The sequence below is a fragment of the Rhinatrema bivittatum genome, chromosome 10 (genome assembly GCF_901001135.1).
Source record: "Rhinatrema bivittatum chromosome 10, aRhiBiv1.1, whole genome shotgun sequence".
Taxonomy (NCBI): domain Eukaryota; kingdom Metazoa; phylum Chordata; class Amphibia; order Gymnophiona; family Rhinatrematidae; genus Rhinatrema; species Rhinatrema bivittatum.
Window position 1 is genome coordinate 102,711,742 of NC_042624.1, and position 22,808 is coordinate 102,734,549.

Consider the following 22,808-nt stretch of genomic DNA (forward strand, 5'->3'; position numbering starts at 1 on the left):
GAGCCTAATTGAAATGAGCCCAGATTAAATAAGAGCAAGCCCTTTGAAGGTGTTTCCCCCACATTTGATCACAGGAGTCATAAGGAAAATTCATATTTAATTGCCAGACTAATTAAATGTGTTCTAATTTGCACATCTTTTTTTTTTTTTTTTAATTATGGGAACATTAATCCTCCGGATTTGGCCAGGCTTCAAATAGTTTTCTGTTCCTAATGGGCTTGAATGGCAGGGCGTTAACTCCCTACCTTCCTAATATTGTACAGGTTATCAGTCTTAGGCAAGAAGAGACCATCCTCAGCTCATGACTGAAATCAACCATGAAGTCCCACCATAATCCAACAGTCACCAACACCAGTGCAGCTGTTTCCCCAAATATCCAGCCTCTGAGATTCCCGAGGCACCTCCAGGTAGTTCCTTGCCACGCTGGCTGTGTGAGTGCTTGTGTTTCCTCCGGGACTTTTAGTTATTGCTGTACTAGCAGCCTGCCAGACTGACCCGGCTGCTAATGAATTCTGCTGTCGCTTCATATTTTTTTGCAACTATATCTTTTTTGAGATGCGGCAACCAGAATTGTACACAGTATTCAAGGTGCGGTCTCACCATGGATCGCTACAGAGGCATTATGACATTTTCCGTTTTATTAACCATTCCCTTCCTAATAATTCCTAACATTCTGTTTGCTTTTTTTTGACTGCTGCAGCACACTGAGCCGACGATTTTAAAGTATTATCCACTATGATGCCTAGATCTTTTTCCTGGGTAGTAGCTCCTAATATGGAACCTAACATTGTGTAACTACAGCAAGGGTTATTTTTCTCTATATGCAACCCCTTGCACTTGTCCACATTAAATTTCATCTGCCATTTGGATGCCCAATCTTCCTGTCTTGCAAGGTCCTCCTGTAATGTATCACAATCCACTTGTGATTTAACTACTCTGAATAATTTTGTAACGTCTGCAAATCTGATAACCTCACTCGTCGTATTCCTTTCCAGATCATTTATAAATATATTGAAAAGCACCGGTCCAAGTACAGATCCCTGAGGCACTCCATTGTTTACCCTTTTCCACTGAGAAAATTGTCCATTTAATCCTACTCTCTGTTTCCTGTCTTTTAACCAGTTTGTAATCCACGAAAGGACATCACCTCCTATCCCATGACGTTTTAGTTTTCTTAGAAGCCTCTCATGAGAGACTTTGTCAAACGCCTTCTGAAAATCCAAATACACTACATCTACCGGTTCACCTTTATCCACATGTTTATTAACCCCTTCAAAAAAAATGAAGCAGATTTGTGAGGCAAGACTTCCCTTGGGTAAATCCATGCTGACTGTGTCCCATTAAACAATGTCTTTCTATATGCTCTCTATATGCTCCCTCAGATTTCTGCATCCGAATGCCTGACCTGTCCTCGAGCTTTCTTACATCGCTTCCCATAGTGTCTAATCCCTCAGACGTGCTCGCTTTGCTGCAGATCTTAGCGTCGTCTGCAAAAAGACACATTTCCCCTCTAATCCCTCCGCAGTAGTTCTCACAAAGATGTTGAACAGAACTGGCACCAAGACTGATCCCCAGGGCTCTTCACTTTCTTTCTTCAGAGTGAGCTCTTTATTTCCCACCATCTCACAGTATCTAATCCAGTCTCTGTCACCTTAGGTCCCACTCCAAGGAAGTTCAGTTTTATTAACGAGCCTCCCATTGCTGCATCCAAAGCATTGCTGAAATCCAAGTCCACCACTTCCAGCGCCTACCCCCATCTAATTCTTTGGTCACGCATTCAAAGAAATTGGTCAGATTCAACTGACACGGTCTCCCTCTGCTGCCCCCTAGAATCAAGAAGCTTTCCTTTCCTTTTATTCCGAAGGGTCTCTGCTAATTTTTCCACCACCAAAGTCAGACGAAGCAGCTTGTAAATTTCCAGCTTCCTCCCTCGTATCATTTTCAGAAAGAGTTGACACCCGCCCAAAATCTGTTGCATCTGTCTGCACCAGAAACGTCACCACAAACCCAGTCCCAGATTCCGGTCTCCTCGTCAGACATCACCGCCTGGATGGGATCCACCCCCCACCTTAAACTTTCCATGGCTAAGATGCAGATTCTTGTTTTCCCTCCAAGCCCGCTTCCCTCTGTGGGGAAAGTCTCTGTGGATGGCGCTCTCATCGTGCCGATTCTCTCTGCCCGCATCCTTGGGGGTCATCTTTTATGCCTCTATCTCTCCTTCTCCATGCACATTCAGATCACTGCTAAAGTGTGTCAGTTCTTCCTCTATAGCACTGCTAAAATTCATCTCTTCCTTTCTGAGCGTGCTACCAAAAAGTTCATCCACTCTTACCACCTCCTACATAAACTCCTGCAGCTTGCTCTTTGTGGGCGTCCTGCTGCACTGCAGTTTATTCAAAATTCAGCTGCATCGCGTTGACTGTGTAACTCCTCTTTACAAGTCGTTACACTGGCATACTAGTTCCTAGACGTGCGTTCACTCTGCAGCTCCTCATTACAGCTTGTCTCTGCCCTTCCTCGTGAACACCAGTCACTGGGCAAGTGGCTCTTATCTGTGCCCTCTTCCTCCACTGCTAACTGCCGACTCCGCACTTTCCTCTTTGCTGTACCGTATGCCTGAAAGAGACTTCCTGAATCTGTGCTTCGTGCACTTTTGGCCATATGCAAATCATCTTTAAAAACTCATCTCTTAGAATCTGCTTTCTAATCCTAAGTACTTCTCTACAATAAATACACTTCCCACAGACTTGTTTGTCATGTATGTTTATCTTGACTAGATAGTCCCTGCTCCCAAGAGCTTACAATCTCTTATGTGTATCTGTGCAGTGCTAAGTATGTCCAGTAGCGCTTTAGAAGTGATAAATGGTGGTGCTCGTAGTAGTAGATTCTTTAGTTAGCGGAATCTCCAAAATGTCTCCAACCTCCCTTTAATATCCAAGGGTGTATCCCATCTGCCCCATGGCTTTGTCCGATTTCAGTTTTTCTCGTTCCACATACTCTTCTCTATAAATGGAGCCTCTACCCCAATATCATATGTTACCCTTTCCAACAATCAGCATTCCTTCTCCAAACCTTTCTCAGTTTCTTCACTACCAGAACCCTCATCCACTCTCTCATCTCCTCCCGCTTAGACTATTGCAACCTGCTCCTCACAGGTCTCCCGGCGAGCCATCTCTCTCCACTGCAATCTGTCCTAAATTCAGGTGCGCGACTTATCTTTCGCCAAACTCGCTGTGCTCACATAACGCCTCTTCTGAAGTCACTGCATTGGCTCCCTATCCACTCACGCATACAGTTCAAGCTCCTCTTTCTCACCTATAAATGTCTTTACTCTGCAGCATCTCACTACCTCTCCTCTCATATCTCTCTCTACATCCCTCCTCGTGCACTCCGCTCATCAGATAAATCACTCCTATCTGTGCCCTTCTCATCTACAGCTACTTCCTGACTCCGTGCTTTCCTCCTGGTTGCCATGTCTAAATCCCATCTAAAGATCCAGCTTTAAGAAGCTGCTTTTAAATCTTAGGCCCGATTGTCTGCTTTTAGTCTTGTTAACTAAGTTTCTTTTCTTTCTAACCATTGTCTTGCTGTATTCCCCAAGGCTCTTGTCCTGTCTTATTAGATTGTAAGCTCTGTTGAGCAGGGACTGTCTTTTTTTTGTATGTTTGTACAGTGCTGTGTATGTTGTGTAGAAATGAGGAGGAGTAGTAGTTAATGCCAAAGTATTTGTTTAATCTTTCTTCTTTTTTTTCTGGTCGCCGTCCTCACATTTCTTCTCGTCTGTTTACTCGTCCTGCCCCCCGTTTCACTGACATTTGTGAAAAATGTTTTGTCATCTCGCTTTACCTCTTTAACTGTTTTGTTTTTTTTTTTGTTTGCTTCCACTTGCACCTTTGCTATCCTGACTACTTTCCCTTCCCTCTTTCAGCTTAACCAGATGCCATTCCCTGTGTAGGTCCATTGTGTGTTTTGAATGCCGATTTTTATTTTTCCCCCTTTTTTTGGCCATCTCTCTTGAAAATCATTTCACTTTTTCCTTTTATTTACTTTCATACCATATAGATTTGTTGCTCATTCTGTAACTCCTTTTAATTTTGCTCCCTGTTCACCCACTACCCACCCTGCCAGCGCCTTCTTGAGATGCTTGCTCATTTTACCAAAATTGATATATATATATTTTTTTTTTAAATCCGGGCGACTCCTTTCTGCCTTCAGATCAGGCAGTCTGCTGATCTATGGCGCTCAGGTGGCTGCCTGCTTTGTAAAAAAAAAAAAACCAGAACCTTTGTGCTGCTCTGTGACTTCTCGGTCAGATTTGTTTATTTTACCCTCTGGTTGCTTGCACCCTAAAAACAGCTTATGAAGCTTAAATTGTGATCTTTTGTATGACAGTCAGTCTGAGGCAACCATGGCAGGGAGGGAGGAGCCCAGCTGTTTCCACTGTGTCCTAGCAGAGGGTAAAGATGTGATTTTTTTTTTTTTTTAACTTGTAAGCTAAGCACATATGACCTGGAAGTCAGTAAGCAAACTGCAGTACAAGCCAGAGGTGAGGTGGTGTGATGTTCACATGCACAAGCTTAACTCATGGCAGAGTAACGTTTATTACTGGAGGATGGCTTTAAGTCACTAAAGGCCAGATTTACTAAGCCTTATTTTACTCATTCTGGGTGTCTGGCGAGGGGAAACAAAAAGCTTAGTAAATCAGATCCTGAATTATGCAAATGTCTAAGTGTTCTGCTTTTCCTGTTTGCATATAGTATGCTAGAACTGGTATTGCCTGGTAAAGGCGAGTAAGAGAAAATTGTGCGTTTGTGTTGGCGACCCAGGGGGATGGATGAGTTTGGGGACCTCCTTTCTAAGCCTGTGGTGATCTTGGATGCCGTGGCTTTGTGATGACTCGGACACTTTGCTGTTATCTAGCCTGGAATGTCACGCTTTCAGACAACTCTTCGGCCACTGAATGGGGCTTTCGAAAGCTCTCCAAGGGTTTGCAGTTGGCATTTCCAACATACACCGGGGTTTAGCTGAACTGTTGTCTCCTTTCACTAAACTTTATATTTGAACAGTTGAAGAAAATCCCAAATAGTACTATGCATCAGAGGAAAAGTATAAAAATGCTAAAATATTTTTGGTAGACATGGGTCAGAGATGAAATCATGTGCCCAAGCCTAAAAGAATTGTATATAAATGCCAAAATAATAACTCTGTGTCTCTGTAGCAGCTACGCCCGCTCCCTGGATTTGCCTTGGCTTAAAATTTAATCAGTATTATCATACACTTCTGTGAGCATCCGTTCTGTGGTTACCTGGGCTGTGAATAACAAAAGCTTGTTCTTAATAGCGGCACAGGAAAAATACTCTGCGATGTGCTTATGAGACTGAGGCTTGGCTTCTTACAGGGCTTATCCTTGTTCATGGATGCCCTTCGTCCTGTTGCTCCTTTTCCATTCCCCCATTGCAGCTCCTGTCCACCGTAACTGAAGAAGCAGGATGCATTTGCCCCTTCCCCACAGAGCTAGCCCGAGAGCACGCTTCAGTAACAAAGCATCACATGGCATCACTAGCATAACTGCCCCCACTACTTGCCGAGTGGTTAAGGAGCGCTGCCTCCACAGGGTCGCCATGTTTAGGGCAGCATATTGAGCCTCTTGCCTGCTAACAGATCGGGTACTGGCACGGGTCAGGCTGCCAATGCTCAGCCTCCTGGAGTTTCCTTAGCTTTCTATCTTTTTTTTTGTATTTCTGCTCTTAAAAGTAATGTTGATCATATCAATTGTCCTGTTTTTTCCATGCAAAGCTAGAAGTAGGCCTTTTTAATTCTTTTTATACACACGTGCTCAAGAATACTAACATTTTTCTTTTCGTATCTGTGGAATGCCCCTACATCGCCCATTCAACACACAGATGACGATGTGAAAAGATATAGCTAAAGAAGTCCGATGATGACATGTTTTAATGTTAATTTATTCTACTGGTGGTAAAAATCTGTTCATGTAATCCATTAAAACATTTAAAAAAATATATTTGCTATGGTATTTTGACAATTGCATTCACTGAATAAAAAAAGACAGGTTTTTTTTGTGTGGTTACAAATATTAAGTCTTGGCAAAATATTTTCTGTACAGTTCTGCTCTGTAGACAACAGTAAGAGTCAATGTGACTCATTGGTTGCACTCAGCTTATTCCGGATTTTCTTAGTCCGCTTCAACACTGTCCGTTGTGCGTTCCTTGCTTATACAAATGCCATGAAGAAAAGGTGTGCTGAGGATTTCTGGTAAACCATTCTGTGAAACGTGCACGATTAGCTCCAAGCGCTGCTTGTAACATTGCATAACGTGCTTGGACACTGATTTTCAACAGGTCTGTGAAGGAACTTTGAATTATAAAAAAAAAAAATAGAAAAGCTGTTGGACATAAGACTTTCCACAAATGCGAGGATTAATTGACTTGTCCCTGCATTAACCTGTGGAAAGCATTCCAAGAGTTTAAATACTCACTTGTTGTTAGAGAGCAAATCTTTCTTGCATAAAGTCGTTGCAAATTCTTTCACAGCCCTCTTCATTTCAGTGTTTCACTGGCTTGGCTGGAAACGTGATCGGGCTCATCTGCTGCAGGCTGAAAGAGGCTAGAGACTTGTGCCCAGAAGATACATAAAATATGCAGTGTAAAGTGGCCAAGAACATTCAGCTTTCAGGGAAACACCATTTACGTAGAAATCCTTGCATTGTGGCTTCTTGAGTTGTAGCTCTCGATTTAACCCACGCAGAGGGTATATGGCGAATTTAACTTTCGGTGTGGTATGTTCGGCTGGTGCGTGCATATTTTCCATTCTGCTTTGTGACCCGGGTCCTGCCGTATAAGGTAGCGGCAGCTGCTCTGCCCCGTGGAAAAGAAGAGTTCTCCAGTTTAGCAGGAGACGCAGGATTCTGTGCGGCAGGTAGGGTGTCCTGCTGGTTCTGTACTTCCTTAACCTAATTATTTGACCAGGAAGATTCAGTCAAAATTTTCTGGATCGATCGGACGGATCATCATTTTTGTTGACTTCACCGCGTAGAGTCGCCCTTTCGCAGGCTTCCAGAATAATCCGCCTCTTTTCTCCACCTTCCCCTTGGGTCTTGGTTTCATGTATTTTCCATTTAGGTTGGTTCCTCCACATTCGGCGTGCCACCACCCACCTGTAAAGAAGCATTTTACTGGTTTAGTTCAGCCGTGACTTTCTCTATTTTTTTTGGTGGGGGGTGGGGGTTGAGAGTCATCAGTGCACTGTATTATTCTGTGTTACTCGGGGCTGCTAATTCATCTCACATATTGATGGAAGCAAGCTGTGTTTTCTAGCACTGTTCAAGGCATGTCAAAAGTGCTTGCGGGCTGGTTCAGTCCATCCCTCGCTATATCTGGAGGCATGATAACTTCCAGTAAATTGCATCAATCAGGTCCAAACGGGGAGGGGGAAACGCCCACCATGTTCCTACATGTTACACTATTGAAAAAGACCACAACCTTATGAGGTCCGGGTCATTTCTAATGGGATAACCGTGAAAGCACTAGAAAATCTATGTATCTGTATGGTTTTCACTTCCTCCCTTGCTATAAGCGGCCATCAATGACTTCAAAACGTTTTGTTTAAAAAGGTAGGCTTATTAAAATGTGTGTGTTTCAAAAGAGTATGACTGTACCTCTGTGTGCCTAATCTGAAGTATATATAATCATAGTGATTTAATGGCTAAACTGGTCTCAAATCAGTAAATACGGTGAAACGGCATTATTGCACATTTAGAAGTCTGTCTGTTTAGGTTGCTCATCCAAAGTTCTGTTTTTCATGCAACAAATAACAACAATTGATACCAGTACCTGAGTAACTTTCTGGACAGTTTGACTCTCTCTTTGCGGTGCTGGTGTGATCTCTAGTAGTAAATCTAATTTCTGTTTGTTCGCTCATGGCACTGGGAATGTTCCCCGAGGTCTGTGAAAGGAAGAGCATGTAGTCTGTCTCCTTATTCCCAAGGGTAAACGTGTACTCGATATACCGTTTGTTGGCTCCCCAGTCTTCCAGCTCAATGTGCAGGATGTAGTCTGCTTGCTGAGCAATGGCATACAGTCTCTCCAGTCCCAGCCAGAATTCACCTGCAAAGAGTTGATTGAGGAGGTTTCACTAAGAGTCTCATGTGCATTGATTTTGTTGAGATGAATCAAAGATGCAGAGAAAGTGAGAAACCTAAAGAAATACCTTCAAATATGGGGGTTTGGGGTTGCTCTACTCATTTTACACTTATAGAAAGCTACAAATGTATTAACTTAGTCTAATAAAAAAAAAAGGCCTCAACTTATTATTTTTTTTTAATATATACCTTAAAAATCACATGCAAAAAATCATGCAAATGAAATCCATCAAATGTGCATTGATTTTATAGAAAAAAAAGAAATATTCTAATGATCCAAAGTCCACCATAAGGGGCCACTTACTTGATCACCTTTTCTACTATTAGAAATTCTGCAGTGAACATGAATTTACAAACAAAGGCAATGCAAAGGCATTAGGTGCCATAGGCGAACCTACAGTTTTTCACCTTCCCCCATTACATACCTGCCTATTGGCAGCAGCTATAGTGCAATATCCACCTTTTACCGTACTCTGCATTCACCTCTCATTCTCCTCTCATCCTCTGCCAAATCCTGCATCCTCAGCTTTTTGTTCCCTTCCACAGAGCCCAGCATCCTTTCTCTCTAGCCCCCTATTCAGCATCTCTTATCTTCTTCTCCCTGCCCACAGCATTCTCCTCTTTCCTCCCCCTTCAGTTCCTTTTTAGCAAACCAATATCATCCCAACCTCTTTGCATGCTTTTTCCAGTGTCCAGCATTTTCATCCCACCCCATACTTGTCCAGAATCCTCTCTCTCTCTCTTTCACCCTTGCTCCCCAACCACCTACCCACCCAATTTCCTCTCTGTCTCTACCCCTACATCTTCCCTAGCATTCATTTCCTTTTCTCATGTGGTGCCATGCTATAAAAACGGGTAGAGGGCACCTGGAGATTTCCAGGGTTTGTGCCGCTCCCCATCCCCCCCACCCAAAAAAGAAATTTTAGTGACCTAGGGAAACTGTCTACTTTATCTGATGGAAAAATCGGCACTGCAGAGTGGCTGTACCACCACAAAATAGGTAACCCAAGAAGGAAAAGAAGCAAAACTGGAAAAATATAAACCAAACTGAAAATCTCAAGTTATAAATCAAATTTAGGAAAATAAGTCAGTAACATGTTAGAAACTTCTGTATACACAAAACAATGCCAAGTGAGACAAATATACAAAAGGTTATTGCTGATAAAAGTAGAACCAGTTCAAACTTTAAAAATTAAGTGGCCATGTTTTGGTGAATAATATCTGCTTCAGGGGGGAATGTTTGAAACAGAGAACGAAGAGGAAGATCCTCCTGTTTGGAATGTGTTTGCAGCAATCAAGGGACCACTGAGGTAACAAAAAATCCAACTTGGGATAAAGTTCAAGCATAGAACATTTTGATATTCAAGAGATCCTGGATGGTCTACCAGATTGCAAATGTAGCTTCGCCTAAGTTTGGACAATAGCATGAAAGTACAGGTCATACAATCTCAATGAAGGAATCAGTAGTTAAAAAAAACAAACAAAAAAAACCCAAACAAACGGCACCTTAGAGCAGGAAACCGCTTTCTCACAGGACAAGCAGGATGGTAGTCCTCACATATGGGTGACATCAAGATGGAGCCCAATCACGGAACACTTTTGTCAAATTTTCTAGAACTTTGACTGGCACCTACTGGTCATGCCCAACATGGCACTAACCCTGCAGCCAGCAGGGGTCCCTCTTCAGTCTTCTTTTTTCCACGCAGCAGTAGCCACGCGGGTTAAGGAGCTCTCAAACATTCCTGAAAGGAATTTTCCTTACGTCTGCTGTCATCCGGTAAGTTTTTTTTACCAAGCTCTGGTCGCTTTCCGTCAAGTTTTACCTTCGCGGCCTACCAGCCATTGACTTCTCTGCGGCTAAATTTTTGTTGCGGCCATGGCGTCTGGTTTCTGTCGGTGCCCTGACTGTACTCGCACTATGTCTATTACAGACCCTCACAAGGTCTGTGTCATGTGCTTAGGGCGCGAGCATGATGTCCTTACTTGCACCTCATGTGCCCAAATGACACCAAAGGGTCGTAATGCTAGAATGGAGAAGATGGAACTTCTTTTTCGCTCGCAAAGCCCGACTCCGTCGATTGCCTTGATGTCCTCTGAACCGATGCTGTCTACGTCACACCAGTATCGAGCAGCGGCCGCTGTCTGACCGGCATCAACGATTCCACGGCCATCGACATCCTTGTAGACACAGACCAAGGAGATCATCGAGGGAAAACACTGACATCGATATCGTAAGGCTCAAGTCATCGATGCAGGAAAATCCTCGACGTCGACATCTATTGAGCCGACGAAGAAAGCCCACCCAGAAAAGGCCTCGTCCCTTTCTGTGTCTGGTCACCGAGGCAGTCCCCACCTGGACAGGTGCTGGGAGCCGCGATTCCACCTCCAATGGTGGTCCCTCCGGCTATGCCTCTGCCTCCTACTCCGGAACTGGGGCTCCACGCTCCGGTTTCCCGTGAGGAATTGGATCGGCTGATCCAAGAGGCCATTGACAGAGCGATGTAATTCTTCAAGATGCCGGTGCCAGTTCCTGAACCGGCCATCGATCCCGTCCCAGTAGCCTTGGCTCCGTTATTGGCACGCATGGAAGCACTCCTCGGCGCTCTTCCACCGATGGATCCAAGAGAACCAGTGGCTCCGGTTCCGTCCTCCCCGATACCTTTGTCATCGACAGAGGAAGGGGAAACACTGTTATTACTTCCTCCATCGGGAGTCCTGCTGCCATCTCAGCCATCGATGTCACCGATTCCATCGGTGCCTCCGATCCAGCCCTCAGTGCCGCCATCGATACCACCGGTGACCCCCTCGATGCCTTCGGTGCATAAATCAGGACCTTCTGGGATACCTTCGTTCCTTCCCTCTGAAGATCCTAGGTGAGCTGGAGATGAACCCTATGATCCATGGATTGATGATTCGTCCCAGGATTCATCCCAGTACTCCGAGGACCTACCATCTCCACCCTCTCCTCCTGAAGGAAGAAAGCATCCCTTTCCATCTTCAAACAGAAGAGGATTCCAGACACCAGATGATGGAGCTTCTTCAATTTATTGATGCTCCTAAGGATATCACATCTATCCCTATCCATGATGTCCTCTTAGATCTTCTCAAGAGGAATTGGGAACACCCTGGTTCAGTGGCACCTGTCAACCGAAAGGCAGATGCCACGTACCTGGTTCAGTCGACAGCAGGGTTTCAGAAAACTCAATTAGACCATCACTCAGTGGTCGTTGAGTCAGCCCAAAAGAAGGCAAGATGTTCTAAAACACATTCCTCAGTTCCTCCAGGAAAAGAACAAAAATTCCTGGATGCAATAGGTCGTCGTGTCTTCCACGGCTCAATGCTTATCTCCCGCATTGCCTCCTATCAACTCTACATGACCCACACGGAAGCAGGCTGCTTCTTAGTCTAAATGACCACCTGAACAAGCATCCCTCGTGGAAATTCCCGAAGCACCTATGCCTGCAACCAGCGTGCCTCAGGTGGACGTTGCGTTGGCAGCCGGCAAAGTCTCCACAAATGTTGCCGCCGCTCGCACATCTTCAAAAAAAACTTAGTGCTCCCTGGTACCAAATTCGTAACTTTGCAGGGTATAGTAAAGAGAACCGCACATTCTTGCACGCCAAGGCCGAGCAGACAGAGGAAAAGTCCTTCCGGAGATTAGAAACTCTCAATGGAAAGTCCTGAAAGAGCAGAATCTTTTTATTGTCGAATTGCATTTCCCTAGTTCTCCATTAATGTTGCAGTATTTCAACCTTCTGCGCATAATTCAGAAACTTGGCAATTGAGACTCGCGGCTTCTGGGCAGTGGCAGGCTTAGGGCCCAACCTGTGAGCGCATTCAATCAGTCCCGTGGGAGCAGATGCCGATGAGACGATCGTAGCCATCAGCCATTTTTCCAGAGTCTGCACCAGATCTCAGTCCGGAATACTTTTCGGGAAGGCCCCCAAACCAAAGGTTATTTCGACGCAACCGATTTTTCTAGTTCATCAATTTTTGTCATCCCTCGCGCGGGCAGCTTTTTCTAGGGCCTCTACTTTCCCCCTCCAGTGTGCCCACATCTTCTGTCACTGCCACCCTTCCTGCCATGTGATCCATGTGGTTCCCAACAATCTGTGATATAGGTTCGCACCTCCACAGTTTGCTCCAAAATTTGATTGTCTAGCATCTAGTGCTGCCACAACCGCCGAGGTAACTTTTCCTTCCAGCGACTTATCCTCAGAAACCGCGGGTGAGTCCGGTTTAGCAGCCTCCATTTTAGGCTCCGTGGCCTTCACCCTTTCTTTGTCCTTTTTTTACCAGCTTGGTGGCCATTAGAGAGGCACTGTGGACCGCAGACGTTCTCGCAGAACAATCGGGGATGTAGCCTGATAACGCTGCACACAAGCTAGCCGGACAAACGCAGACAAAATGCAGAAATGTTAGAATGGTGGCTGGAGCTCGGTCTTCCCACGTCTTGCCAAGCCCACCACATCACGTGACCCCCCCCCCCCCCCCACACACACACACACACATCACGTGACACCCCCCCCCCCATTGGTCTTGTTTTATGTATATATAAATAAACGATATATAAGATTTTCAGATGTTTATAGCAATTTGTTGTGTATTCAGATTTTCAGAAGGGGGCTTTGATTTGCGGTTTGGTTTCTGTCTTTCAAGTTCTGCTTCTTTTCCTTTATGGGTTATAGATGTAAATTTGACTTACTTGATTTCTAGTTAAAAAAAAAAAAAAAAAAAGAATCACCTCGCAAACCTTTCTTTTTTTTTTTTTTTAATAATTGCTAATGTAAGAATAAAATTGCGATGTCACCACTTTTTGTTTTATTTGCTGTGCTGTGCTCTTTACCTGAGTCTGTTAGGTAGAGAGTGGATGATTAACCTTTAATAAACACGGGCGTTCTCAGACAGTCTGAATGCAAGAGCATGTGGTTGGCTGGCAATGGTTGGAAGTTGCGGCTGAAATATCCTAAAACTAGGTGGCCAGAGTTTTGGACGTCTAGACTGCCTTTTGCGCCGTGCAGGTTGGCCGCTAAACGTAGTCATCTGACACTGAAAATGGGCACGAAGCGAGTCGTCATTTATTTTTTTTTTTCACTGCCTTCATTGATTCAGAGGTAATTACCAGCAGACTCTATACCAGTTGTGAGAATCGGGGAAGTATGCGTGCACGTTCCCTTTTGAAAATGATCCCCGAAAAATCGCCTGCATGCATTTTCACTCTGGAGTGAATGCAAACCCCCCCCTCTCCAGCCCCGCCCCTGGGAGCGTCTCGTCTCACTGCGGGTAGAAGGGCGCTCCTGGAGGTCCTAGGCTTAGGCACCCACTTCTGCAGGAAAAGCGGTGTTTCAGCCACAGAAATGGCTCCATAAATTTACCCTCCCTGTGGCTAAATCTCCTCAAAGCTAGCTGGCCAATTCCCAAAGCTAGGCATGCTAGTGTTAGAGGACAGTGTAAAGCAGGAGTGCCAGGACTCTTGTTGACTCTATGGCAAGATGCTGAGCAACTGAAAACTGTAATTTCCATTGCTAAGATGAAATAAGTTGTGTGTGTTGTGGTTTTTGTTGTTGTTTTTTTTTTTTTTTTTTTTTTTTTTACCGTTGAGGTCTCCAAATCCATTTGCATAGCTGTCCCAGGTCTGGTTAAAATCCAAAGATCCATCGATCCTTCTCTGAATTACTGTCCATGCACTATCTGAGAATAACCAAGAAAAGTAAGCTGTCAGAGTGTTGTCTGCTTCTCTGCGGACCGTTTTGAAAAATGCAATGTACGTAAACGGATCTTTCTAGCATTCGCTTATGGTCTGCATAACAGGCTCTTTAGTTTGTTTTGGGGTTTTTTGTGTACTCTGGCTACAAAGAATTGTACACATTTCTGAAACGTGTACACTATTGAATTACCGTTATTTTTCCCTTTAAAATAGTCAGGGCGAGAATGCGCCATAATTTAGTCTTTTGCTGAAAAACACGCCTTATTTCTGATACACAGTAACATACGTACAAGGGGTATCGAAGTGGCACAAGTGTGAAATCAGAAATATTTATTGCTACTGATTTAAGTTGGTCAGCAGGTTTTATTGTGCTAATTGTGTATACGGGGGGGGAGGGGAGCAATATTTAAACTACCTGCTCTGATGCACAGTCTTTGAAAAAACAATTTATTTATTTTTATTTTTTTTTACCCACATCCTTTGCACCAGTTTTGAAAGGGGACGTACGCGCAGACTTTCACTTGCTCTTGTGTGGGTAGAATTTTACTGGAGAGGTGCGCACGTAGGTTTAAAAATGCCGTCGACGGGCATGCTCTCCCCACAGACTTCTCAAAGTGGCTCTTAACTGCACCAAGGGTGGGTAATTTTCAGACAGATGACCTGTGTGGGTAAAATGCATTGAAAATTGCCCTCCCCGTTCTTAGTAATTGGACCATAGCTATTATAATTAGGTGTGTACAGTATGGAGCTGTTAGCCTGATGTATGTGACGTAACGTCTGGGATTGCCTTTCTTGCGTGCAGAACGTCTATTGACGGTGCTTTAAATCGGTGCTGCCTGTGTTTTCAGCAAGTTAAGGTGTTGACCATTAGTCAGTCCGATGTTAAAGCACAATTTATATGGATGGGAGGCTACAGGGGCGGCCGCTTTTGTTTTCTGTGAATGTCCCGTCCTAACACTGGATAGATGGTGGTGCGCTCGCCACTTCAGCACAAAAGTACTTACAAGCGGGAAGAGGTTTAAGGATCACTCTTAGCTGCACAGCTTCTGGCGCTCCCCCCTCCCTTGGCCGTGTGCCTCAGTAATTTAAATGCCTCTTTGTAGGGTTTGAAGAGCTCGGGGGGGGGGAGGGGGAACACAGCTTTCTGACCACTCACATTGGAGCGAAGGCTGCGGGTCTTTTTTTTTTACCTGCGGACCTCGCAGCGGTTTTGAAAGGGAACGCACGCTTTCACTTCTGCTTTGAAACCTTGCTTTGGGTACCAAATTCCTGTGGACATTTGCGCCCACCTTGTGTGGGAAGTCTTTTTTTTTTGTTTGTTTTCTTTTCAGAAAACAATGTTTTTGGTTCCTATAATTATGTCATGATGTAAACCATTGTGATCTTCACTTGGAATGATGTCATATAAAATGGCTAAATAAATACATAGATTTGAAAATACAATCTGCATGTTTTTCCTCCCCTGACCTAAACACCGCTCCCCTCCACTGCTCCAGAACGGTGCCTCTAAAAGGCAATTTTCAGACAGGGCCCCTTTGCGCACATATAACTAGTATGAGTTTTTTTGACCTTTGCGCCTTAGCTGCTATTACCTGGCGTAATTTCGCAGTAGACGTTAAAGATTTCAGATCCGTTGGGTTGGATGGAGTAAATGCCAGGGATTCGTTGGCCTCCATTGTAAAAGTCATTGCAGTCGTTGGGGATGTCTGAGGAAAAGTAATAACAGGAAAGCTCATTAGGAAAGGTAAGAGATGCTTTAATAGGATTTCATCAGATAGGGCGCCAAAACTGATGTGTAAACAGATCTGAATTCATTTTAAGGACTGTGTATTTGTGGGCAGGGACAGTTTAATGCGCAGCAACGAAGATTATCTATACAGAGGTTCAGCATGGCTGGAAGCCAGTGTTTAGGAAAACTGCTTTGCAGCTCCCATCTAGAGATATTCAGAAGGTACAATTGGTTCTCTTATTTTTCAGATGCAGAAAACCAGAGATAGTAAAGCAGTCACGAAAAACATAAAGCATGTGGTCTTTGTATTTCAAAGTTAGGACTAGCCCAGACGAGACCAGAGTTTCTGGACCTTATCCCTTTCTGAAGTTACTCGAAGAATGGATTACCATTGAGACGTGTACCAGGAAACACATTTTTGGCACTGGATGGGAAATCCAGCTTCTAGAAAGTCTTGCAAGAGATGTTCAATCCGAGGAGGGCAAAAATGATGTTTCTCTTAACATCTGTGTATCAGGATTTATTTCAAAATTTCAGTTAAAGGAAGAGAATTTGCAGAATTAGCTAGTGACACGGGTTGTTTGAAATAACAAAACATATACATATCTGGCCATTTTTGTTTTTCCGCCCGCCATCATCTGTATTCATAGCGCATCTAACAAAACATATTTAACTATTCTGTGAACCGGCACCGTTAACGAGAGACACCCCGTCGTCCACGAAGGCGTCTTACAAGCTCACCATTTTGTCTGCCAGCCTCTGCTGCGAAGTCATGCAAAAGAGAGGGTTTGGGTTTTGACTGTGGTTTCCTCGTAGATGGCAGGCTCCTCCTGCTTTCTTGAAAACTGGTATTGCTGACCTGAAAAGCGGAACAGTTTCTGCGGTAGTAAATTGTACAAGGGTGAGCAGTTCATTTTGGTGTGTGCGTACGCTGGGTTGGGCCTACAAGTGTGATTAAACTAAATTGTACTGAAAAGCAAAATCGGGATTTACCAACTTCAAATAATTGGCAAATTTTTGTTTCGGACATGGGACGGATGAATTGGAGTATGATCACTGGATTCGTTGCAGGTTGTGATAAAACCTTTTATTGACCCCCATCCTAAGAATTAATGGAATGAGGATGTCGTAAACGAACTTTCCAGGGCTGCGGTGAGAATATACAGTCCTCACAGTCTGCAAAGGGATGGGGTACATACTTTATCTGCCTAGAGTGGTAGATAGGCAGACTGTAATTTTTACAATAAATAATAAGTACATCTGCTGGAATTGTGCGCTTTAGCCTAACCCCTGCAGATAGATATGAAAAAGTGCAGGTTCCCCGAATAGGGAAGGAAACCGTACCTGCCTTCATAAGGAAAAATATCGGAAAGCTCTGCATTACCTATACATTCGTGCTGTGCGGCCCGGGGAGAGACAGTTCATCCCAGCAGTTTTATATCCTTTGCTGTCTAAGGAAGCGAGGCAGAACTGCCACTTTAAGGGAGGCCATTGATGGAAAGATGGCAGGGAGTGCGTTTGTATTTGGGTTCCTATTGAGAAGAAAAGGAAGGGAAGGGTAAGCACGGGTGTATTAAAATGCAGGTTACTTACCTTCTCCTTGAGGTCCCTTATTTGACTGTGTTGCTGGTCCAGCTGCAAACGCTGCTCCTGCACAATTTTCAGAAGCTGCCTGATGTTGGCGTCCTGCTGTTCTACGAAATTCTGCACAGAACAAAAACCGGCATCGTTAGCGTGCTGGAAAGCTGCATTGCTGATGTTTCACTGGTTGTTCATATGTGTGCAGCGTTGCTCCAGACCTTGGATTTCATATCTGTTTTACTGCTATAAAAGTTAGAGGCTGTAAAGATGGATCCTTTGCAGTCATTGGAAGAGGTGGCGGATGTACTGTTGCTCAGCCACAGATAAATGCAAGTTGGTTTGTGACCGTCTTTCGAGTTACTTTCAGAAGGCATTTGACATAGTTCCTCATGAGAGACTTCTAAGAACTAAAAAGTCATGGGATAGGATGTGATGTCTTTTCGTAGATTGCAAATTGGTCAAAGTACAGGAAATAGAGAATAAGATTAAATGGTCAGTTTTCTCAGTGGAAAACAGTGGAGTGTACTTGGACTGGTGCTTTTCAATATATTTATAAATAATCTGAAAAGGGATATGATGAGTGAGGTGATCAGATTTGCAGATGACAGAAAATAGAGTAGTTAAATTGCATGTGGATTGTGATAAATTGCAAGAGGACCTTGCAAGACTGGAAGATTGGGCATCCAAATGGCAGATGAAATTTAATGTGGACAAGTGCAAGGCGTTGCATATAGGGAAAAATAACCCTTGCTATCATTACACAATGTTAGGTACCATATTAAGAGTTACCACCCAGGAAAAAGATCTAGGCATCATACTGGATAATACATTGAAATCACCTTATTTTTGACCGCCACAGCACACTGAGCAAACAATGTTAGGAATAATTAGGAAGGGAATGGTGAATAAAACAGAGAATGTCATAATGCTTCTGTATTTCTCTATGGTTAGACTGCACCTAGAATACTGTGTGCAATTCTGGTTGCCGCATCTCAAAAAAGATATAGTTGCACAGGGAAATTACAGAGAAGAGCAACCAAAATGATAAAAAGGGGATGGAACAGCTACTCTTTGAGGATAGTCTAAACAGGTTAGGGCTTTCAACTTGGAGAAGAGATGGTAGAGGTCTGTAAAATCATGAGGACAAGAACGAGTAAATGTGAATCAGTTATTTATTCTTTTAGATAATAGGACTAGGGAGCACTGCATGAAGTTTAGCAAGTAGCACATTTAAAACAAATCAGAGAAAATTCTTTTTCACTCCGTGCACAAATTAGCTCTGAAATTTATTGCTGGAGGATGTAGTTAGGGCAGTTAGTGTAGCTGGGTATAAAAATAAAATCCTGGAGGAGAAGTCAGTTACCTGCTATTCGTCAAGTTGACTTAGGGAATAGCCACTGCTGCTATTGGCATTAGTAGCATGGAATGTATTTAATGTTTGGGTACTTGCTAGGTACTTGTAACCCGGATTGGCCACAGTTGGATACAGGATGCTGGGCTTGGTGGACACTTGGTTTGACCCAGTATAGCAACTTCTAATGTTCTAATGTGCATAGATTGGATTTTCAAGCCTACACATATTCTATAGAAAATATTTCCCCATGCAAAGTCCAGATTGGAAGTGCATGGGAACATTTTTACCTCACACCCCTTATAGGCAGTTTTTGATAATTAGCACAGAATATCCACAGGCATCCAACTATGCAGGCCATTCAAAATTGCCCCCAAAGTGTCTGTATCCTGTTACTTCATGTGCTTGACTGAATCACTGCCATACAAATAACAAATAATGTTGACATTCTAATTTCTTAAGCTTTACGTAACAAGGTATATTGTAAACTTCTTTGGTATATTGTGCTCATCATGGCTATGCTTTTTTACAGGAAAGACCCTTTTCTTTTTTTTGGCAAAATGTCACGTTGAATTACTGAAGCTGTGGATAAGTGATGAATTCAGGGTTGGTTGAAAAAGTAATCTTAAGCAACAGCATAATTAGTTACATTCCCACTGTCTTGATTCTTTCCCTCTCTCTGGGCTTTGTTTATTGATTTATTTTTCCCCCTCTACTGCTATTTAATTTCTTTTTAAATGTTTTGTGATTTTTCTGCACTCTTCTAATGGCCACATCAACTGACTTTGGAAATATCCTTTCTTGGGGGGGTCACCTTTACATCTAACATCCGTTGATACTTTTGAGGTCCCAGGATGGTTACGTGGTGCCAGCCTGTAAATGATCTACAGCTCGGCATTGGAGTGTAAGTGTAAGAAAGAGGAAATGGAATGGAATTCTATGAATGAACTTGGTGAAAATGCTCCATGTCTGTGTGTGGTGCTAAGGTAAAAGTGCCCTTTGCCCTCGAAAGGTGTTTAAATTGCAGATTATTTTCTTTCATTTGAAACTTGCTATGCCCCAAGAGAAACCCTTATTGCCTCTCCAGCAGTGTTCCCAAAATAACATCTAAATTGTCTTAGTTTATATCTGATGACCCAAACACCTTTTTGTATTAATACTTAGTGCACAGAATTTTAAATTCAAATTTATAGGACCAGTTTATCTGAAGTGTGCATTTCATGATTTTTTCAGCTCAGGGTCCAACATTTTTAGACTGCTTAATGTGATCATTTTTCTCCGATTGTCATTTTAGTAATCTCCACCACCAATAAGGTAAATAGCATCTCACACTTAGCTAATCAGTTTGAAGGGCGTTCCATGCTGTACACCACAAGAAACGCTCTCAAGCTTTGCTTACTTTTTTGGTAGACTAGGTTGGCCTTCCTCTTTAATGCAATCTTCTGGTAGTATAATTGCTTTAAATATTATTTTATTTTGTTCAGGCATACTTACTTTAAGCAAAGAGACTTCTCCGGCCTCATGAATTTTTGGCTGTTCTTGCAAGAACTTGCTCAGCTTCTCTTCCATGTCCTCTACTTTGTACTGCAGCTGGATCTTGTCTTGCCGAAGGTTTTCAATTTTGGCACTAATGTCGTGCGACATGTTTTTGAGTTCTTCATTGTTGGCTTGCAGTTTAGACGTTGCTTTCCTGAGCTCTTCCTCCTCTTCCTTGATTTCACTGGTCTGCTCGGAGAGGTCATAAAAGGACTTGTCAAAGATATTGAGCTTCTGGAATATCTCGTTGATTTGCACTTTGGTTTTGTGAACAAAGTCCTTAAGCCCGTGTCCCAGCTGAAGGAGGCCGTTGGCCAAGATTCTTACGTCGTCCAGCATGGCAAACTTCGATCTTGTTTCCGTAGGCACAGAGTCTGTTAAATCATCTTTTTCTCTCCTAGATGAAAAAACTAAAGGGAGGATGAAAATAAAAAATAAAGGTGTTTTCATTTTCCCCTCGCACCAGTTCTCCTAGTTGCAAATTTTAGAGTTGGTTTTTTTTTTTTCCCCCTCAAAAGGTTTTGCGTTGAGTAATGGTTGTCTTTGCTTCAAGACTTACCCTATATATACTTCTGTGTGGTTCAGGAAAGCCAAGTGGCTTTATGGTGGTTAATTATTAAATATGGCACATCTGAACTAAGGTAACCTCCTTCCCTGTTCAGTTTACCTGGGTTGCAGAGCTGTGGGAGCACCACTGGTAGGATAAGTGGTATAAAAAGATCGGAGAATCATGTTCCTAATTCATTGGTTTGCTATGTGATGACAAAATGTGCATAGCAGAAAAGGTCTCACCCCAGAAACTGGCCTAAGGATTCACGTTTTTGTCTGTCAGTGAGAAGAAAAAAACCTTAAGTAAAAGACTGGATTGTTAAATGTTGGAACAAGTACAGCAGTTACTGTGTTTTTTTTTTTCTTTTTAATTGAAATTGAAATAGATATACCTCATAAAGGGAGAATAATAATTTCAAAGTGCATTTAAAAAAAATTAATCTTAAATGTTTTCAAGGTCTCTGAAATCCTAATTTGGAAAGCTGTCACACTACCACTTTTATTTATTTAAAATTACTTAATAGGCGCTTATACAAAACCCTAAGTGGCATACAGAATCAGAAGAAAGATCCGATCAGGATTGTATAAAAGGGAGGCGTAGCACTGGACCACAGTAAAGACTCGCTCTTAAAGCAGCTTGTGAATACACCAGGCAGCTGGGAGCCAGTGAAGGTCCCACAAAACAGGCATAATGTGCACTGTCCTGCCCAAACCAGAAATAAGCTAGGCCTGGAGCATGGTGGCTGGCAAACCAAGCTAAAGAGCATTACAGTAGTCTAGACAAGGTAACATTAATGCCTGAACCACAGACTGAAATGCTGCACGGCCTAGTAAAGGTTTTACAAGTCTGTTTGTAATAATCTAACTTTAATAATAGCTTTAATCCAATTGTGCATCTGAAGGTTTTGTTCCAGAACTGTTGCTAGGCTTCTAGCATGCCAAACTCTAGGTACTGCGTATCAGTGCCCTCCGAACAAAAAGAATAGGGAGCAATGAATGTTTCAGATCGCAGCAGGACCATCAGCTCAGTTTTTTTTTAGATTTCACCATGGTTAGTTTTGACCTAAGCCAATCTGTAAGAGCCCAAAGGCAAGTAGTGACCAAAGTTACAGTCGCTGACCAAGATGTGACAACAAAGGGATATAAAAATTGGATGTCATCTGCATAAATCCGGTATCCTACACCAAGCCCAGCCTTAAGGTTTCCAGCAGGGGCCAGGTAGAGGTTAAAAAGCACAGTTGACACGGCTGGGCCCTGCAGGACACCAGTCCAGGGTTATAAATTAATATTTTAGAATCACATGCACACCTTTGGGGTAGCCGAGCAGCGATGCAAGGATGCTGTCGAGAGAAGGAACAGTGCTGTCAATGTTACCTTTTGACAGCTAAGATTAAAAAAGCTTTCGAGTCGCTACCTTAGTGTAACTGCTGATGCTGGAATGGGTTTTTCAAAGCTAGACCATATTCCTTCAGAAAAACGTGCTTTAGGGTTTGCCAAGGATACAGAATTTTTTCTTTTTTTTCCAGCATTAAAAAAAAAAAAAAGGTTTGGACAAGTTCCTGGAGGAAAAAAATCCATTGCCTTTCCCTGGGATAAGCAGCTTGGAATCTCTCTACCCCTTGGGATCCTGCCAGGTACTGGTGACCTGGATTGGCCACTGTTGGAAACAGGATACTGGGTTTGATGGACCTTTGCTCTGACCCAGTATGACAAATCTTATATACTTGTGTAATGGAATACTAAGTGGATAGATTTGTATACTCTGAGTCTCCAAAGTATGCAAATTATGTCATGCGTATTCATTATGGTTATCCTGAAAATCCAACTGGTTAGGTGTGCCTCCAGGCGAGGGTTGAGAAACACTAAGCTAATGTACAGCACTATATAATTTTGTCTTACAAATAAACATCTGACTGAATTCACTTGAAAGCATCACATAGAATGTAATGCAGCCTGCTAATTTATTTAGCATGCAATAGCATTAATATAGATTGTGTTTTGAGTTATAGCTTAGCGAAATGTCAGTAGGGCTGGAATTTTGTGCTAGAAGTGAAGCCCTAGCGTAGTGGTATTCACTCTCAACGCGTGAGGGCACAAACAGATTGGGTTTTCAGAATACCCCTAATGAATATGCATGAGATAGATTTGCATGCACACTGCCTCCATTATATGCAAATAAAACTGGGTTTTATGCGCA

At 43.1% G+C, this 22,808-nt stretch overlaps 2 protein-coding genes across 6 annotated transcripts in view; one reads left to right on the top strand and one right to left on the bottom strand.

The window, feature by feature from the left end:
• The window catches only part of DOCK7 (dedicator of cytokinesis 7), a 185,315-nt gene that overhangs the window by 62,416 nt on the left and 100,091 nt on the right, over positions 1-22,808 (top strand). The window lies entirely within an intron of this gene.
• On the bottom strand, positions 5,927-20,580 carry ANGPTL3 (angiopoietin like 3). Its single transcript, XM_029618628.1, has 7 exons — positions 20,021-20,580; positions 17,188-17,298; positions 16,336-16,453; positions 15,458-15,571; positions 13,754-13,849; positions 7,851-8,123; positions 5,927-7,174 (listed from the first exon to the last, which is right to left on the bottom strand). The coding sequence occupies exons 1-7, from the start codon at positions 20,510-20,512 to the stop codon at positions 6,993-6,995; spliced, it is 1,386 nt and encodes a 461-aa protein (XP_029474488.1). The 5' UTR covers positions 20,513-20,580; the 3' UTR covers positions 5,927-6,992.